Source organism: Heterodontus francisci, chromosome 7 (genome assembly GCF_036365525.1).
Source record: "Heterodontus francisci isolate sHetFra1 chromosome 7, sHetFra1.hap1, whole genome shotgun sequence".
Taxonomy (NCBI): domain Eukaryota; kingdom Metazoa; phylum Chordata; class Chondrichthyes; order Heterodontiformes; family Heterodontidae; genus Heterodontus; species Heterodontus francisci.
Window position 1 is genome coordinate 133,514,818 of NC_090377.1, and position 20,852 is coordinate 133,535,669.

At 46.1% G+C, this 20,852-nt stretch overlaps 1 protein-coding gene across 6 annotated transcripts in view; it reads right to left on the minus strand.

Annotated features, from left to right (window-relative positions):
• igf2bp2a (insulin-like growth factor 2 mRNA binding protein 2a) overlaps window positions 1-20,852 on the minus strand; it is a 240,792-nt gene that overhangs the window by 10,263 nt on the left and 209,677 nt on the right. For 3 of the 6 annotated variants that reach the window (XM_068036191.1, XM_068036189.1, XM_068036194.1), the window contains 3 exons: window positions 15,039-15,113; window positions 11,015-11,146; window positions 10,145-10,258 (listed from right to left, as the gene is read on the minus strand). In XM_068036191.1, the coding sequence (XP_067892292.1) occupies window positions 10,145-10,258; window positions 11,015-11,146; window positions 15,039-15,113 (321 nt within the window). Of the gene's footprint in view, window positions 1-1,739; window positions 1,970-10,144; window positions 10,259-11,014; window positions 11,147-14,988; window positions 15,114-20,852 lie in introns of those variants that run through there. The other 3 variants (XR_010975418.1, XM_068036190.1, XM_068036192.1) reach the window with 3 other exon arrangements.

Here is a 20,852-nt window from a genome sequence, read left to right on the forward strand (position 1 = left end):
ACACTGTACCCCCAGGACTGACTGTCACACAGTGTAAACACAGACACACACACACACACACACACAGTATCCCCAGAACTGACCGTCACACAGTGTAAACACACACTGTACCCCATGGGACTGACCGTCACACAGTGTAATAACACACACACACACACTGTATCCCCAGGACTGACCGTGAGTGGAAACACACACAAACTGTACCTCACGGGACTGACCGTCACACAGTGTAAAGACACACACACTGTAGTATTATTATTCAAGACGTTATAGAAGGGCACTTAGAAAAATTCAAGGCAATGGGCAGCATCAACATTGTTTTGTCAAAGGGAAATTATGTTTAATCAATTTTTTTTTTTATTCATTCATGGGATGTGGGCGTCGCTGGCTAGGCCAGCATTTATTGCCCATCCCTAATTGCCCTTGAGACGGTGGTGGTGAGCTGCCTTCTTGAACCGCTGCAGTTCATTTGGTGTAGGTCTACCCACAGTGCTGTTAGGAAGGGAGTTGCAGGATTTTGACCCAGCGACAGTGAAGGAACGGCGATATAGTTCCAAGTCAGGATGGTGTGTGACTTGGAGGGGAACTTGCAGGTGGTGGTGTTCCCATGTCCTTCTAGTTGGTAGAGGTCGCGGGTTTGGAAGGTGCTATCTAAGGAGCTTTGGTGCATTGCTGCAGTGCATCTTGTAGATGGTACACACTGCTGCCACTGTGCGTCGGTGGTGGAGGGAGTGGACGTTTGTAGATGGGGTGACAATCAAGCGGGCTGCTTTGTCCTGGATGGTGTCGAGCTTCTTGAGTGTTGTTGGAGCTGCACCCATCCAGGCAAGTGGAGAGTATTCCATCACACTCCTGACTTGTGCCTTGTAGATGGTGGACAGGCTTTGGGGAGTCAGGAGGTGAGTCACTCACCTCAGGATTCCTAGCCTCTGACCTGCTCCAGTTCATACGGCTACTCCAGTTCAGTTTCTAGTCAATGGTAGCCCCTAGGATGTTGATAGTAGGGGATTCAGCGATGGTAATGCCGTTGAATGTCAAGGGGAGAGAGTTAGATTCTCTCTTGTTGGAGATGGTCATTGCCTGGCACTTGTGTGGCGCGAATGTTACTTGCCACTTATCAGCCCAAGCCTGGATATTGTCCAGGTCTTGCTGCATTTCCACACGGACTGCTTCAGTATCTGAGGAGTCACGAATGGTGCTGAACATTGTGCAATCATCAGCGAACATCCCCACTTCTGACCTTATGATTGAAGGAAGGTCATTGATGAAGCAGCTGAAGATGGTTGGGCCTAGGACACTACCCTGAGGAACTCCTGCAGTGATGTCCTGGAGCTCAGGTGATTGACCTCCAACAACCATAACCATCTTCCTTTGTGCTAGGTCTGACTCCAGCCAGCGGAGGGTTTTCCCTTTGATTCCCACTGACCTCAGTTTTGCTAGGGCTCCTTGATGCCATACTAGGTCAAATGCTGCCTTGATGCAAGGGCAGTCACTCTCACCTCACCTCTTGAGTTCAGCTCTTTTGTCCATGTTTGAACCAAGGCTGTAATGAGGTCAGGAGCTGAGTGGCCCTGGCGGAACCCAAACTGAGCGTCACTGAGCAGGTTATTGCTCAGCAAGTGCCGCTTGATGGCACTGTTGATGACACCTTCCATCACTTTACTGATGATTGAGAGTAGGCTGATGGGACGGTAATTGGCCGGGTTGGACTTGTCCTGCTTTTTGTGTACAGGACATACCTGGGCAATTTTCCATATTGCAGGGTAGATGCCAGTGTTGTAGCTGTACTGGAACAGCTTGGCTAGGGGCGCGGCAAGTTCTGGAGCACAGGTCTTCAGTACTATTGCCGGGATATTGTCAGGGCCCAAAGCTTTTGCAGTATCCAGTGTCTTCAGTCGTTTCTTGTTATCACGCAGAGTGAATCGAATTGGCGAATCGAATTATTGGAGTTCTTTGAAGAAGTAATGTGCTGTTGGTAAAGAGAAACCAGTGGATGTATTGTATTTAGATTTCCAGAAGATATTTGATAAGTTGCCACATCAAACTTTATTGCGGAAAATAAAAGCTCATGGTGTAGGGGGTAACATATTGGCATGGATAGAAGATTGGCGAGCTAACAGGAAACAGAGAGTAGGTATAAATGGGTCATTTTTTGGTTGGCAAAATGTAACGAGTGGTGTGCCACAGGGATCTGTGCTGGGGCCTCAACATTTTACAGTTTAAATAAATGACTTCGATGAAGGAACTGAAGGTATAGTTGCAAAATTTACTGATGACACAAAGATAGGTAGGAAAGTAACTTGTGAAAAGGACATGAGGCTACAAAGGGATACAGATAGGTTCATGAGTGGACAAAGATCTGGCAAATGGAGTATAATGTGGGAAAATGTGAAATTGTCCATTTTAGGAGGAAGAATAAAAAAGAAGCATATTATCTAAATGGTGAGAGATTGCAGAGCTCTGAGATGCAGAGGGATCTAGGTGTCCTAGTGGATGAATCGCAAAAGGTTAGTATGCAGGTACAGCGAGTTATCAGTAAGCAGAATGTTATCGTTTATTGCGAGGGGAATTGAATACAAATGTAGGGAGGTGATGCAGCAGCTATAGAGGGCATTAGTGAGACCATATCTGGAGTACTGTGTACAGAACTGGTCTCCTTATTCAAGAAACATCGGAGCAGGAGTAGGCCATTCAGCCCATCAAGCCTTCCCCACCATTCAACTCCAAGGCGTTTTATAAGTATATTAAGGGGAAGAGGATAACCAGGGAAAGAGTAGGGACCAAAGTGGCAATCTGTGTGTGGAGTGGACATAGGTGATGTTTTAAATAATTACTTTTTATCTGTGTTCACTATGGAGAAGGACAATGTAGGTGTAGAGATCAGGGAGGGAGATTGTGATCTACTTGAACATATTAGTATTGAAAGGGAGGCGGGATTAAAAGTGGATAAATCCCCAGGCCCAGATGAGATGTATCCCAGGCTGTTATGTGAGGCAAGGGAGGAGATAGCAGGGGCTCTGACACAAATTTTCAAATCCTCTCTGGCCACAGGACAGGTGTCAGAGGACTGGAGGACAGCGAATGTGGTACCATTATTCAAGAAGGGTAGTAGGGATAAACCAGGTAATTACAGACCAGTGAGTCCAACATCAGTGGTAGGGAAACTACTGGAAACAATTCTGAGGGACAGGATTAATCTCCACTTGGAGAGGCAGGGATTAATCAGGGATAGTCAGCATGGCTTTGTTGGGGGAGATCATGTCCAACAAATTTGATTGAATGTTTCGAGGCAGTGACTAGATCTGTAGATGAGGGTAAAGCAGTTGAAGTAGTCTACCTGGACTTCAGTAAGGCTTTTGATAAAGTCCCACATGGGAGATTGGCTAAGAAGCTAACGGCATTAGGGATTCAGGGCAATTTGGCAAATTGGATCCAAAATTGGCTTAGTGGAGGAGGCAGAGGGTGATGGTCGAGGGTTGCTTTTGCGAGTGGAAGCCTGTGACCAGTGGTGTACCGCAGGGATCGGTGCTGGGACTCTTGCTGTTTGTAGTGTACATTAATGATTTAGGCGTGAATATAGGAAGTATGATCAGTAAGGCCGCAGATGACCCGAAAATTGGTGGTGTCGTAAACAGTGAGGATGAAAACCTTAGATTACAGCACGATATAGATGGGCTGGTAAGATGGGAAGAGCAGAGGCAAAGGAATTTAATCCTGAGAACTGCGAGGTGATGCATTTTTGGAGGACTAACAAGGCAAGGGAATATGCAATGGATGGTAGGACCCTAGGAAGTTCAGAAGGACCTTGGTGTACTTGTCCATAGGTCACTGAAGGCAGCAGCACAGGTAGATAAGGTGGTTAGGAAGGCATATGGGATACTTGCCTTAATTAGCCGAAGCATAGAATATAAGAGCAGGGAGGTTATGATGGAGCTGTATAAAACGCTAGTTAGGCCACAGCTGGAGTACTGTGTACAGTTCTGGTCACCACACTATAGGAAGGATGTGATTGCACTGGAGAGGGTGCAGAGGAGATTCACCAGGATGTTGCCTGGTTTTGGAGCATTTCAGCTATGAAGAAATACTGGATAGGCTAGGGTTGTTTTCCTTAGAGCAGAGAAGGCTGAGGGGGGACATGATTGAGGTATACAAAATTATGAGGGGCATTGATAGGATAGATAGGAAGAAACTTTTTCCCTTAGTGATGGGGTCAATAACCAGGGGGCATAGAAGTGCTGGAAAATGGGATTAGAATAGATAGGTGCTTGATGGCTGGCATGGACACGATGGGCCTGTTTCTGTGCTGCATAACTCTTATGACTCTAAGATGATCATGGGTCAGCATCCAGTTCAATACCTTTTCCCCCACACTATCCTCATATCAAAGAACAAAGAACAGTACAGCACAGGAACAGGCCATTCGGCCCTCCAAGCCTGCGCCGATCTTGATGCCTGTCTAAACTAAAACCTTCTGCACTTCCGGGATCCGTATCCCTCTATTCCCATCCTATTCATGTATTTGTCAAGATGTCTCTTAAACGTCGCCATCGTACCTGCTTCCACCACCTCCCCTGGCAGCAAGTTCCGGGCACTCACCACCCTCTGTGTAAAGAACTTGCCTCGCACATCCCCTCTAAACTTTGCCCCTTGCACCTTAAACCTATGTCCCCTAGTAACTGACTCTTCCACCCTGGGAAAAAGCTTCTGACTATCCACTCTGTCCATGCCCCTCATAACTTTGTAAATCTCTTATCATGTTGCCCCTCCACCTCCGTCGTTCCAGTGAAAACAATCCGAGTTTTTCCAACCTCTCCTCATAGGTAATGCCCTCCAGACCGGGCAACATCCTGGTAAACCTCCTCTGTACCCTCTCCAAAGCCTCCACGTCCTTCTGGTAGTGTGGCGACCAGAATTGCACGCAATATTCTAAGTGTGGCCTAACTAAGGTTCTGTACAGCTGCAACATGACTTGCCTATTTTTATACTTTATGCCCCGACCGATGAAGGCAAGCATGCCGTATGCCTTCTTGACTACCTTATCCACCTGCGTTGCCACTTTCAGTGACCTGTGGACCTGTACGCCCAGATCTCTCTGCCTGTCAATACTCCTAAGAGTTCTGCCATTTACTGTATACTTCCCACCTGTATTAGACCTTCCAAAATGCATTACCTCACATTTTTCTGGATTAAACTCCATCTGCCATTTCTTTGCCCAAGTCTCCAACCGATCTATATCCTGCTGTATCCTCTGACAATCCTCATCACTATCCCAACTCCACCAACCTTTGTGTCGTCCGCAAACTTACTAATCAGACCAGCTACATTTCCTCCAAATCCTTTATATATACTACAAACAGCAAAGGTCACAGCACTGATCCCTGCGGAACACCACTAGTCACAGCCCTCCATTCAGAAAAGCACCCTTCCATTGCTACCCTCTGTCTTCTATGACAGAGCCAGTTCTGTATCCATCTTGCCAGCTCCCCTCTGATCCCATGTGACTTCACTTTTTGTACCAGTCTGCCATGAGGGACCTTGTCAAAGCCTTTACTGAAGTCCATATAGACAACATCCACTGCCCTTCCTTCATCAATCATCTTTGTCACTTCCTCAAAAAACTCAATCAAGTTAGTGAGACAGGACCTCCCCTTCACAAAACCATGCTGCCTTTTGCTAATAAGTCCATTTGTTTATTTATTTATCCCCTTAGGTCATTTATATTTATAAATCTGTCAATCTCTGTTTTAAACATACTCAATGACTGAGCTTCCACAGCCCTCTGTGGTAGAGAATTCCAAAGATTCACAACCCTGTAAATAAAGAAATTTCTCTTCGTCTCTGTCCTAAGTGGCTTCCCCTGCCTCGCTGCTGGGGGAGGTGGTGGAAGCAGATACGATAGCGACGTTTAAGAGACATCTTGACAAATACATGAATAGGAAGGGAATAGAGGGATATGGGCCCCGGAAGTGCAGAAGGTGTTAGTTTAGGCAGGCATCAAGATCGGCGCAGGCTTGGAGGGCCGAATGGCCTGTTCCTGTGCTGTACTGTTCTTTGTTCTTATTTTGAAATTGAGGCCCCTGGTTCTAGACTCCCCAACCAGGGGAAACATCTTAGCTGCATCTACCCTGTCTATCCCTTTTAGTATTTTGTAGGTTTCAATGAGCAGACCTCTCATTCTTCGAAACTCCAGAGAATACAGGCCCAGTTTCCCCAATCTCTCTTCATAGGACAGTCCCGTCATCCTGGGAACAAGTCTGGTAAACCTTTGTTGCACTCCCTCTATGGCAAGAATATACTTCCTAAAGTAAGGGGACCAAAACTGCACATAGTACTTCAAGTGCGGTGTAACCAAGGTTCTATACAATTGAAGCAAGACGTCACTACTCCTGTACTCAAATCCTCTTGCGATAAAGGCTAACATACCATTCGCCTTCTTAATTGCTTGCTGCACCTGCATGTTAGCTTTCAGTGACTAACTGACAAGGACACCCAGGTCCCTTTGGACATCTACACTTTCTAATCTCTTACCATTTAAGAAATACTGTGCACATCGGTTCCTCCTACCAAAGTGGATAACCTCACATTTTTCCACATTATATTCCATCTGCCACGTTCTTGCCCACTCATTAAGTCTGTCTGAATCCCCTTGAAGCCGCTTTGCATCTTCCTCACAACATACTAGTTTTGTGTCATGTGCGAACTTGGAAATACTATATTTGGTCCCCACATCCAAATGTATATATTGTGAATAGCAGGGGCCCAAGCACTGATCCCTGCGATACCTCACTAGTCACAGCCTGCCAATGCGAGAATGACCCGTTTATTCCTACTTTCTGCCTGTTAACCAATCCTTAATCCATGCCAGTATATTACCTCCTATCACATGTGCTTTAATTTTGCTAACCAATTTGGGCGGCACAGTGGCGCAGTGGTTAGCACCGCAGCCTCACAGCTCCAGCGACCCGGGTTCAATTCTGGGTACTGCCTGTGCGGAGTTTGTAAGTTCTCCCTGTGTCTGCGTGGGTTTCCTCCGGGTGCTCCGGTTTCCTCCCACATGCCAAAGACTTGCAGGTTGATAGGTAAATTGGCCATTATAAATTGCCCCTAGTATAGGTAGGTGGTAGGGAAATATAGGGACAGGTGGGGATGTGGTAGGAATATGGGATTAGTGTAGGATTAGTATAAATGGGTGGTTGATGGTCGGCGCGGACCCGGTGGGCCGAGGGGCCTGTTTCAGTGCAGTATCTCTAAACTAAACTAAAAATCTCCTGTGGGGAGCCTTCTGAAAATCCAAGTATACCACGTCCACCAACTCCCCTTTATCAATTCTGTTAGTAACATCCTCAAAAAACTCCAAAAGGTTCGTCAAACATGATTTCCTATTCATAAATCCATGTTGACTATGCCCAATCAGATCATTATTATCCAAGTGTCCATTTATCACATTCTTTAGAATAAATTCTAGCATTTTCCCAACGAATGATGTAAGGCTAACAGGTCTGTAATTCCCTGTTTTGTCTTTCTCTCTCCCTTCTTAAATAGTGACATTTTCCACCTTCCAATCTACAGGGACCGCTCCAGAATCTACAGAATTTTGGAATATGACCACCAATGCATCCACTATCTCCATAGCTACCTCTTTGAACACTTTGGGATGTAGAATATTAGGTCCTGGGGACTTATCAACCTTCAGCCCCATTAATTTCTCCAATACAACCTTCTTACTAATAATACTAATTTCCTTCAATTCTTCATTCCCCCTAATCCCTTGGATCTCTAATTCTGGGAGATTTCTTGTATCTTCCTCAGTGAAGACAGACACAAAGTAATCATTTAGCTTCTCTGCCATTTCTCTATTCCTCATTATAAATTCTCCTGACTGCCTGTAATGGACCCACATTTGTCTTAGCCAAACAATTCCTTTTTACATACCTGTAGAAGCTTTTACAGTCCGTTTTTATATTTTTTGCTAGCTTACATTCATATTCTATTCTCCCTTTATCAGTTTCTTCGTCCTCCTTTGCTGTATTCTAAAATCCTCCCAATCCTCAGGTTTACGACTATTTCTGGCAACTTTATAGACCTTTTCTTTTAATCTTACACAATCCTTAAATTCCTTTGTTATCCACAGTTGACTGCCTTTACGTTTGGGGGTTTTGTGCCTTGAAGAAATGTATAGTTGCCGTAAACTATGTAATATTTCTTTGCAGACTATCCATTGCCTATGTACTGTCATACCTTTTAATGTATTTTCCGAATCCACCTCAGCCAATTTACCCCTCATACCTTCATAATTTCCTTTGTTCAAATTTAACACCCTGGCTTCAGATTGAACTACCTCACTTTCAAACATAATGTAAAATTCTGTCATATTATGGTCACTCATCCCTAAAGGTTCTTTTACAACAAGATTATTAATTAACCCTTTCTCATTACATAATACTAGATCTAAAATAGCCTGTTCTCTAGTTGTTTCCTCAACATACTGCTCTCGAAAACCATCCGTGACACATTCCTGAAACTTGTCCTCCACAGCATTAGTGCCCATGAGGTTTACCCAGTCTATATAGGGCGGCACAGTGGCGCAGTGGTTAGCACCGCAGCCTCACAGCTCCAGGGACCCGGGTTCGATTCTGGGTACTGCCTGTGCGGAGTTTGCAAGTTCTCCCTGTGACCGGGTGGGTTTCTGCCGGGTGCTCCGGTTTCCTCCCACAGCCAAAGACTTGCGGGTGATAGGTAAATTGGCCATTGTAAATTGCCCCTAGTGTAGGTAGGTGGTAGGGAATATGGGATTACTGTAAGGTTAGTATAAATGGGTGGTTTGGTCGGCACAGACTCGGTGGGCCGAAAGGCCTGTTTCAGTGCTGTATCTCTAAAATAAAAATAAATAAATATGCAGATTGAAATCACCCATGATTACTGTATTACCCATGCCACATGCTTCTCTAATCTCCTAATTAATACCATGCCCCACACTACCACTACTGTTTGGAAGGATATAAATGCACTGGAAGCGGTTCAGAGAAGGTTTACGAGACCAATACCTGGAATGGGTGGGTTGTCTTATGAAGATTGGACAGGCTAGATTAGATTAGAGATACAGCACTGAAACAGGCCCTTCGGCCCACCGAGTCTGTGCCGACCATCAACCACCCATTTATACTAATCCTACACTAATCCCATATTCCTACTAAACATCCCCACCTGTCCCTATATTTCCCTACCACCTACCTATACTAGTGACAATTTATAATGGCCAATTTACCTATCAACCTGCAAGTCTTTGGCATGTGGGAGGAAACCGGAGCACCCGGAGAAAACTCATGCAGACACAGGGAGAACTTGCAAACTCCACACAGACAGTACCCAGAATTGAACCCGGGTCCCTGGAGCTGTGAGGCTGCAGTGCTAACCACTGCGCCACTGTGCCGCCCGAGGCTTGTATCCGCTGGAGTTTAGAAGAGTAAGAGGTAACTTGATTGAAACATATAAGATCCTGAGGGGTCTTGTCAGGGTGGATGTGGAAAGGATGTTTCCTCTTGTGGGAGACTCTAGAACGGTTTAAAAAAAAAAGGGGTCGCCCATTTAAGACAGAGATGAGGAGAATTTTTTTTGTCTCAGAGGATCGTGAGTCTTTGGAACTCTCTTCCTCAAAAGGCGGTGGAAGCAGAGTCTTTGAATATTTTTAAGGCAGAGGTGGATAAATTCTTGATAAGCAAGGGGGTGAAAGGTTATCAGGGTTAGGTGGGAATGTGGAGTCGAGATTACAATCAAATTAGCCATGATCTTATTGAATGGCGGAGCTACTCCTGCTCCTAATTCGTATGTACGTCACAACATAACACACACTGTACCCCACGGGCCTGACCTAAACACGATATGTTTAGACTGTGTTGCTATATTTAAGAACAGGCTGAAACTGTGGTTGTGTGAGGTGCATGTATGCAATCTATATGTCTACATAATTCCTGATGTAAGTGTATCGAGATAGGCTTCTGCTGTCTACATCACTGCCTGGTATAAACACTGTACCCCACAGGACTATCAACCTTCACACAGGGACCCGGGCTGTACCCCACTTGCCCCATCATGGCCAGGGCTGTGAGATGTCATGTGACGGAGGTGAAAGGTCACGGCGGCCTACCTGACTGGCGAAGAAATGTCCGACGATTTTCACGATGACCTCGTCGTTGTCATCCGGTGTCTGGTCACGGGGAACGATCACTTCGGCACTCGTGATGTTCTGCAGCTCATTCACCTGACAAGTAGACAGCAGTGGTGAGGGTAACTCAGCAACAACCCCAGGCTGGCAGCAGCAAAAATCAGTGGCAACTGTTGCCAGAAAATAAAAACATGGTCCAAATTTCAAAAATTATGTCCACCGGCTCGTAGTGTTTGTGGGAGATGGATTTGAGTGACCAGAGCAAAGTCAGAGGCAAGCCAGCCACGGCCACAGCCAGCTGGCCGCTCGGTTGATATGTGTACGCAGAGCAAGAAAACTGAGATTTCATTAACACCCGGTAGAAAAATTGCAAGCTATTCCTATTTTGCAGCGTCGCCAACTGATGAGCACGAGATTTGCAGCAACATCAAAGAGACAATAACTGGGATGCACTCCGAAACTGGCCCCTGGCCACAGATAGCATCATTGCCAGAGCCTGTCACCTGCAGTGACTCGACGTGGCCACAAGAGGTCAGGATGTGCACAATCTCTCAGTGATTCCCTTTTTTTCCAGCCAGTTTGTTTATTTTGCCGGAGATCTTCCAGTTTATTATTTAAGTTAACAATTTAATACACAGCGGGTCACTCACGGGGTTGAGCCCAGCATGGATTGATTGATTTGGGAAAGCAGGGGAGGAGACAGTGGAAGAACACAGGGTGAGGTTTCAGCGGTGAAATTATGGTTGGAAGTGACCGCAGGCGAGGGGTCAGACCAGGTCACTGTGAAGGACGCGGCCCATCACCAGGCAGTTTGCGGTCAGCTCGTCCCATGTGTTGAACTCCACAACTTACCGTCTTGCCGCCTTTGCCAATGACCCTCCCGGCAGCGGAGGACGGGACCTTGATGTTCGCCTCTAGTTTGACCTCCTCCTTCGGATTGAAGAAATTCTCCTCTTTCAGTTTGCCATAGATCCGGCCTTGGGCCTGAAGCAGAAAAACAACAAACAAAACTAAATGCAAACTGCGACGGTCCCTCGGCCCGAACCACACGGGACCAGTTACTGACCCACAAACCCTGAAGTGACGACTGTGTCAGTTAAACATCAAAATCAGGGTGGTGAGTCACAGGGTATCGACACAAATACAAATCAGCACCTACTTCACTCCCTCGGGGCAAACTCTCATCCCCACACAGCCAGCTCAGAAGGGAAGCTGGGGAAAGTGAGGGCGGGGGGGGGGGGGGAAGAGAGAGAGAAGGGGAGAGAGAGGGAGAAGGAGAGGGAGAAGGAGAGAGAGAATATACAAATAAACACAAAATTGTTTCACAATTACATTGGAAAAAAAGAGTGGGTAGTTAGGAACAATAGACAGTAGAGGAAGAGGATAGCATACCAGACGTCCCAAAGAAACGAATAGTGAATCAGGGACAGGGACTCACCAAAATTAACTTAAACAAAATAACAGCAATGAAGAAAATAATGGCACGAAAGAGTGACAAATCCCCAGGACCAGATGTGTTCCATCCCGGTGTTTGAAAGGAAGTATGTGGGAACATTGCAGATACCCTAACGATAATCTTCCAAAGTGCTCTGAATTTGGGAATCGCCCCTTTAGATTGCAAAATTGTGCATGGCACCCCAATATTTGAGAGAGGTGGCCGAGGAAAATCGGGGAATTATAGATCAGTCAGCCTAATATCCATCAGGAAATGACCAGGCAATAATTAGGATAGGGTTTCTCAACACAGTGAAGATTTTCAGCTGATCAGAGAGAAGAACCAGTGTGGAGTTAAACATAGAAAATGTACAGCACAGAAAGAGGCCATTCAGCCCATTGTGTCTGTGCCAGCTGAAAAAGAGCCATTAAACCTAATTCCACTTTCCAGCTCTTGGTCTGTAGCCCCGCAGGTTATAGCACCACAGATGCATATCCAAGCTTTTGTTTAAATGCGATGAGGATTTCTGCCTCTAGCACCTTTTCAGGCAGTGAGTTCCAGACTCACGCCGCCCTCTGGGTGAGAAATTTATTCCTCAACTCCCCTCTCATCCTTCTACCAATTAATTTAAATCTGCCCCTGGTTATTGACCTTTGCTAATAGAAATAGGTCCTTCCTATCCACTCTATCAAGGCCCCTCATAATTTTATACACCTCAATTAAATCTCTGCTCAGCCTCCTCGGTTCCAAAGAAAACAACCCCAGCCGATCCAATCTTTCCTCAGAGCTAAAATTCTCCATTCCTTGCAACATTCTTATAAATCTCCTGTACCCGCACTCGTGCGATCACATCCTTTCTATAATGCAGCGATTGGAACTGTATGCAGTATTCCAGCTGTGGCTTAGCTAGCGTTTTATACAGTTCCAGCATAACCTCCCTGCTCTTATATTCTATGCCTCGGCTAATACAGTGATGTATCCCATATGTCTTCTTATACTTTATACCATATACCTTATCTACCTGTCCAGTTACCTTCAGGGATCTGTGGACATGTACTCCAAGGTCCCTCTGACTCACTACATTTCTCAGTATTCCACCATTTATTGTGTATTCTCTTGCCATGTTTGCCTTCCACAAATGCATCACCTCACACTTCTTCAGATTGAATTCCATTTGCCACTTTACTACTCACCCGACCAGTCCATTGATATCTTCCTGCCATCTTCCAACCACACAACCGATATTTATATCATTTCAAACGTCTTAATCTTACTCCCTACATTTAATTCTAAATCACTGATATATACCACAAAAGTCAAGGGACTTATTACTGAGCCCTGCTGAACCACTCTGGAAACAGCCTTCCAGTCGCAAAGACACCCATCAACCATTACCTTTTGCTTCCTGCCTCTGAGCCAATTTTGGATCCAACTTGCCACTTTGCCTTTGATCCCATTGGCTTTTACTTTGACCAGTCTGCCATGTGGAACCTATCAAAAGCCTTGCTAAGATCCATGTAGACTACATCAAATGCACTACCCTCATCGACCCTCCTTGTTACCTCCTCAAAAAATTCAATCAAGTTAGTCAGACAAGACCTTCCCTTAACAAATCCATCCTGACTGTCCTTGGTTAAAAATGATGATTTACATTGTCCCTCAGAATTTTTCCCAATAATTTGACTATTACTGAGGTTAAACTGACTGGCCTGTAATTACTCAGACTATCCCTTCCTCCCTTTTTAAACAACAGTACAATGTTAGCAGTCCTCTGGCACTTTGCCTGTAGCCAGACAGGATTAGACAATGATGGTTAAAGCCTCTGCTATTTCCTCCCTTGCTTCTGTTAACAGCCTCGGATACATTTCATCCAGGCCTGGTGATTTATTCACTTTCAAAGATGCTAAAACCCCTTAATACTTCCTCTCTCACTATGCTTAGCCCAACCAATATTTCACACTCCTCTTCCTTAACTACAATGTTTGCATCATCCCCCTCTTTCGTGAAGAAAGTCATAAAGTATTCATTAAGAACCATGCCTACATCTTCTGCCTCCACACAGGTTCCCTTTTTTGTCTCTAATAGGCCCTACACTTTCCTTAGTTATCCTCTTGCTCTTTATGTGTTTATAAAACATCTTTGGGTTTGCCTCAATATTATTTGCCAATTTTTTTCATGCCCTCTTTCTGTCCTAATTTGCTTTTTAATTTCACCTCTGTGCTTTCTATACTCATCTCAGCTTTCTGCAGTATTGAGCTCTCAGTATATGACATAAGCTTCCTTTTTTGCCTTTAGCCCTGTACGCTGTTTGACATCCAGTGGGGGGGTCTAGATTTGGAGACCCTCCGTTTTTCTTAGTGAGATCATATTTGTTCTGAACCCTCTGACTCCTCCTTGAATACCTCCCACTGCTCTGACACCAATTTGCCTTCAAGTAGCTGTTTCCAGTCCACTTTTGCCAAATCACATCTTAGCTTAGTAAAATCGGCCTTTCCCCAATGTGAAACTTTTAATTTTCATCTGTCTTTGTCCTTTTCCATAACTACTCCAAATCCAACTGAATTATGACCGGTACTACCGAAATGCTCTCCAAATGGAACTCCTATCTGCCCAGCTTCATGTCCTAAAACTAAATCCAGAACTGCTCCTTCTCTTGTTGGGTTCTCCTAAATGCATTTTAAGGATTCTACACCCTCCATACTTTTTGCACTGATTTCTATGCCAGTTAGTATTGGGGTAGTTGAAATCCCCAACTATTACGACCTATCAGTAATCTGTCTACATAATTGCTCATCCATCTCCTACTGACTGCTCTGGGGTCTATAGTACACTCTCAGCAATGTGTTTGCACCTTTTCTGCTCTTCAGCTGAATCCATATGGCTTCATTTGATGATCCTACTCCTAGATCATCCCTCCTCACAGCTGCGATTGTTCCTTTAATCAACATTGTGACCCCGCTTCCTTTTTTTTTTATCCCTCTCTCTATCCCATTTGAAATCAGGAATGTTGAGTTGCCATTCCTGCCCTTCTTTAAGCCACATCTCGTACTTCCAAGTGTCTATCTCCCTTGGCTCTTCTGCCTTATGCACTAGACTCCTTGCAGTGAAATATGTACCAATAATCGCCAAGCTACTCCTTTGTTGTCTATTTTCTCACCTTTGATTCTTCTGCCTTCCCACACTCACTAATTTTCTGCCTTCCATTTTCAGCTTTGCTTCCCTCCCTTCTGAAACTACAGGTTCCCATCCCCCTGCCAAGCCAGTTTAAACCATCCCCAACGGCGCTAGCAAACCTCCCAGCCATGGTGTTGGGTCCCAGTGCTGCTTTTACAGGTCCCTTTGCCCCCAGCACCAGGGGTGGGAAAATCTAGGATGTGAATTGACTCCTCACCACTGTGGGGCGCTGTGGTTCACACTCCACATCACTGCTGCTCGACTGACCTTAAACTGAGCCTCTGGTGAGCCTGTGATAATCACCATCCTCTCATTCGTATCAGGCCCTTCTGCTGGAGCAATCTGCAATTGATACACACACAAAAAAAGTGACAATCAATATCCGTACCCGCTCGAAAACTGTTCCCGAGCTACAGCCAATCATTTTTGCTGGCACGGAGCAAGGTGAAGGTGAACCAACAGAGCAGGAGGAAACCATCCTCGGGCTTGGAGTGGGGGGGTGCAGGGTGGTGAACCAACAGAGCAGGAAGAAACCATCCTCGGGTTTGGAGTGGGGGCGGGGGGGGGGGGGGGGGGAGGTGTGTGCAGGGTGGTGAAGGAGGTGAACCAACAGAGTAGGGGAAACCATCCTCGGGCTTGGAGTGGGGGGGGTGGGGGTACAGGGTGGTGAAGGAGGTGAACCAACAGAGCAGGAGGAAACCATCCTTGGGCTTGGAGTGGGCGGGGGGGGGTACAGGGTGGTGAAGGAGGGGAGCCGGCAATGCAGGAGGAAACCATCCTCGAGGTGGGAATGGTGAGGGAGGGGAGTCAGCCACTGCGGGCCTCTACCACCGTGCATCTTGGTCCACTGGCAGCAGCACCCTCCAATCCCTCACCCCAGCGACCGCTCTTTGGTGTGGACAGCCTGAGTGGTGAGCACGGGCAGGCTATTGGACTGCGGAGGGAATCACAGCCAAGCACCCATACAGGCCTCACCAGGTGTGCAAGGAGTGTGCAGCAGAGGCTGGGAGAGGTGCTGGTGTCCTGAGCTTACGGGCGTGTCACTGAGCCCCCAGGCAAGGCCCCCGGCAGTGTATCCAGGTCAGGAACGACTTCCTCAACAAGCCCCGACTACTCAGATTTATTAACCAATGTGGTGATGAACAGGAGAACCTCCCTCCGACCCCACAAAACTCAGGGGGAGATAAAAAGGCAGCCGTTGAGAGAATCCTTACACAGGTAGAGGCCAGTCACAGAGCTTCACTGAAACACCTTGGACTGACAACACACACAAACAGGCCGCTTTGGCCATCCTCAGACCGCCGAGAGGGTGGGTATACTGAAACAACCCTGGGTCCTAGCCTGTGGATACTGTGGGCCAATTGCAGCCCCCACACAACCGCTGCTCCGGCTGAGATCAACTTCCTGGGCGGTCAGATGGTGGCTCCGCTGGCAGCACTCCCGCCTCGGAGTCAGAAAGTCAGGGGTTCAAATCCCGCTCCAGAACCTGGAACGCGTAACCTCGGCTGACACTTCCTGTGCAACAGAATTCTCAGATGAGGCAGTGAGCCGAGGTCCTGTCTGCCTTCTAAGGTGGATGTAAATAATTCTGGTGCCACTATTGGAGCTACAGCTGGTTCTGTGAATGTGGTGTAGGCAGAGAGCAGGGGAAGGTCCACCATCCGAGGGTGGAATGGAGGGGGCAGGAAGAGGGAATAATCGGAATTCAGAGGCACGAGGGCTGGAGATTACTGAGTTAGTGTTTGAAAGGGAGAATCGCGAGACGGCTGTTAAGATTTTAGATTTAGGTAATGCTGACTTCAACAAGATGAGACAGAGACTGTCCACAGTAAACTGAGCACATCTGTTAATAAAAGGACAGAAGATCAGTGGGAGGTGTCGATAAAAGAATTTAATGTGATACAGAACCAGTTTACACCCCTAAAGGGCAAGAGCTCTACTTACCAAATAAAAGGTGTAAGAGACAACATCAAACTAAAAGAAAGAGCAGACAGAAATGGAAGAAACAGCACAGATCCTGGCAAGTGGGAAAGATACAAAGAGCAGCAAAGGATGACCAAACAACAGGCAGCGACACAGGTTAATAAGGCTATAAAAAAGCAAACCAAAAAGTCGGGTTTATTACCAGAGGGAGAGAATTGACAAGTAAAGACATTATGCTAAAAAGTTGTCTCAAATCTTGGTTCGAACAGGCCTGGAGTACTGCGTACAGTTCCGGTCACCATATTATAAAATTATTATCGAGGCACTGCAGAGGCTGTAAAGATGATAGCAGAAATACATGAGTATACATATCGGGAAAGAATTGTCAGGCTGGGTCTCTTTTCTCTTGAAAAAAGAAGGCTGAGGGTTGACCTAATAGAGGTCTTTAAAATAATGAAAGGTTTTGATAAGAGTGGATACAGAGAGCATGTTTCCACTGGTGGGGAAGAGCAGAACTCGAAGCCATTAATATAAGATCGTCACCAAGAAATCCAATCGGGAATTCCGAAGAAACACCTTTACCCAAAGAGTGGTGAGAATGTGGAACTCACTACCACAGGGAGTGGTTGAAGCGAATAGTATCGATACATTTCAGGGGAAGCGAGACAAGCAAATGAGGGAGAAGGGGATAGAGGGTTACGATGACGGATTTAGATGAGGAAAGACGGGAGGAGACTTGAGTGGAGCATAAATGTCAGCATGGAGGAATGGCCTGTTGCTGTGCCACATATCCGATGTAAAACAGATAGTATGAGCTTCGAAAAGGGCATATGAAAAGAAACTTGCGATATCAAGATCAACACAAAAATGGTTTGCAATTACATTAGGAAAAAGAGGCTGGATTGGAGCAATGTGGGCCCCTTGAAAATTGGTAAGAGTGATGTTGTCAATGAAAATAAGGAAGTGATGGACACGCTGAATAATTACTTAGCTTTGGTATTTACAGTGGAAGAATAGGTCGGCATGCTGGAAATCCCAAGAAAACGATTCCTGAATCAGGGACAAAGTCTCATCAAAACTAACAAGCAAGACAACAACAATGTAGAAAATAATAGCACTAAAAACTGACAAATCCCCAGGGCCAGATGGTTTCCATCTCAGGGTTTTAAAAGGAATTTGGTGAGAACATTGCAGATGCCCTAACTATAATCTTCCCAAGCTCTCTTGATTCAGGAACCGACAGATCGGAAAATTGTGCGTTGTCACTCTGCTATTTAAGAAAGGTGCTCTCAGGAAATTACCAGAGTCTATAATTGAGGATAAAGGTGACTGAACACCTTGTGCATTTCCCACTGATCAGAGAGAGCCAACACGAATTGTAAAGGGTAGGTCATGCCTGACTGAATTTCTTTTGAAGAGGTGACTAAAGTAGTGGACAGGGGAATGGCTGCGGATGCTATGACTTGTAGGAAGTATCTGAAAAGTCCCTCATAAGAGACTGTTAGCTAAAACTGAAGCTCATGGAATTGAAGGCAAATAATTGACCTGGTTAGGAAACTGGTTGAGAAGAGAGAAGGGATAATGGGCATCTACGCGAATTGGCAGGATGTGTAACACGAGGTTAGATGATGGAATAGAAAGCCACACATCCAAATCTGCTGATGACACAAAGATGTTGGTAGTGTAAGTGGACGCATAAAATTACAGAGATATTGATAGATGAAGTGAATGGGCAAAACTGTGGCAAATGGATTTCAATGTAGGCAAATGTGAGGTCATCCATTTTGGACCTAAAAAAGGATTGAATTGGGCACTTTCAAAATGGTGAAAAGCTAGGAACAGTGGAGGTACAAAGTGACTCGGGAGTCCAGATACTCAGATCATTAAAATGTCATGAACAGGTACGGAAAATGATCAAAAAGACCTTTATATCAAGAGGACTAGAATACAAGGGGGTAGAAGTCAAGTTTAAACCATACTAAGCCCAGGTTAGACCACACCTAAAGTTGCTGTGAGCAGTTCTGGACGCCACACTTTAGGAAGGATACAGTGGCCTTGGAGGGAGTGCAGTGTAGATTTACCGAAATGATACCTGGACTCCCAAGGGTTAAATTACGAGGAGAGATTACACAAACTAGGATTGCATTCCCTGGAATTTCGAAGGTTAGGGGGTGATTTGATCAAGGTTTTCAAGATATTAAAAGGGAACAGATAGGGTAGATAGAGAGAAACTATTTCCACTGGTTGGGGAGTCTAGGACTTAGGGGGCATAGTCAAAAAAAACCTGAGCCAAACCCTTCAGGAATGAAATTAGGAAACACTTCTTCACAAAGGATGGGGGTGTCTGGAACTCTCTTGCACAAATGGCAGTTGATGCCAGCTCAATTGTAAATTTTAAATTTGCGACTGATAAGAATATTGTTATCCAAAGGTATACGGGGCAAAGGCGTGAAATCTGGAGTTCGGTGAAAATCAGGCATGGTGGCGGAATTAGCTCGAGGAGCAATCTGTCCTACTCCTGGACAGCAAAAGCCATGCAGCCAGATAATTTTGTATTTTCATCAGAGAATCGGTTTGTAAGCTCATACTTAATGTGAATGTTTTATTATATCGAGTCGGCAGATGTAGATAAAAACCCCTGTTAGTGCATAGGGAGGTAAGTAAATTAACGTTTTGCCTCTCAGAAAAAGCTCTCTCAAATATTTAACTGTCAAAACACTGATATGTTAGCCTCAGTTCAATGGTAGCCCTCCCGGTCAGAAGGCTGAGAGTTTAAGCCCCGCTCCAGAACTCGAGGGCGTGCTGCACTGTCAGAGGTACCGCCTTTTGGATGAAATGTTAAACTGAGGCTGCACTTGCCCGCTCAGGTGGATATAAAAGATCCCATGGCAATATTGTGAAGAATAAGTGAGATCTCCTCAATGCCCTGGTCAATAGGCATATTACTGTATGACAATACAAGGCAATGACTGCCTCTGTAATATAGCAATGGGCACTGTGCAATACAGTGATGGGCACTGAATTATAAAGCGATGGCTTGCTTACAGTAACCCCCCCCCCCCCCCCCCCACATTGAGGGGTATCAAATCACAACCAGAAGCTGGGATGTACCCGAGCCCGGGGCAATGGGCTGGCCTTACTCCCATCATGTCACAGCCTGACTGAAAACTGACTGCAAGCTCCTATTCTGAAGGGAGCTTCCAACCCAAGGACTGTCAGACCACCCAGAGTCTGGGAACTCTCACTAAATATAGACTCGCCTGCAATCACATTCAACGATCTGTTATTTGTTTTTGAAAACCAGAGCTCGCCTCTTTCTCACTGTCACGTGCATTTGCATTCACCAACCCCCCCCCACCCCCCCCCTCGGCCACCCCCACAAACCACCCCAACAGACCTGGCAGTCACTGAGGCCCAGGTGAGCCTCTGCATGGGGGGGAATCCAGAACAAGGGGGCATAACCTTGAAATCAGCACTGTCTGCAATTGCTGGGACCGTAGAAACCCCCTCCCCCCCCCCACTATCCTCACTCCGCCACCCCCGCACCAGGTTGCCTGGGTCAGACCTGGACGGCTGGACGCCCCCTTCTGGGGGAAGCGAGATGGATCGGTCCACAATGAAGGCTTGGCTCCTCGGAGACGGGAGCGGGCGGGTTATTCAAAGTTTGAGGAGAGAGCGAAAGGAACACACAAGAGCAATACCATCGAGCTTTCAACACGGCAACTTCAGAATGCTTTTAATTGTGGGGTGGGAGGAGGGAAAACATTTGCTGCGTTTTGAGCCGTTCTGCTGATTCTGCCTTAGGTTCATCCCAACGCCACCCCCCCTACAGCTTTTAATTAGCAACCTTGGGAGGGCCTAGGAAGCAATGGTTACACAACAAAACCTCAACCACACACACTGCATCACCCCCCCCTTCATCAGCCTGCTGGCAAGCCAGAGATTTACTGAGGCACAAAGCGCAACCAAAACAATCTTCTCTCCCCAGCACCCCGAGCCTATGCCTACCTCATCTCTAATAGTGACGGCAGTACAAACCAAATTTTAAAAAAAGGAAACTGAGACCTTTACCTACACTCCATTTCTAAAGACAGGCTATGGGGGCGGGGGGAAGGAACCTCCCACACTACACCACACAGTCTAAATATACTGCAGCCG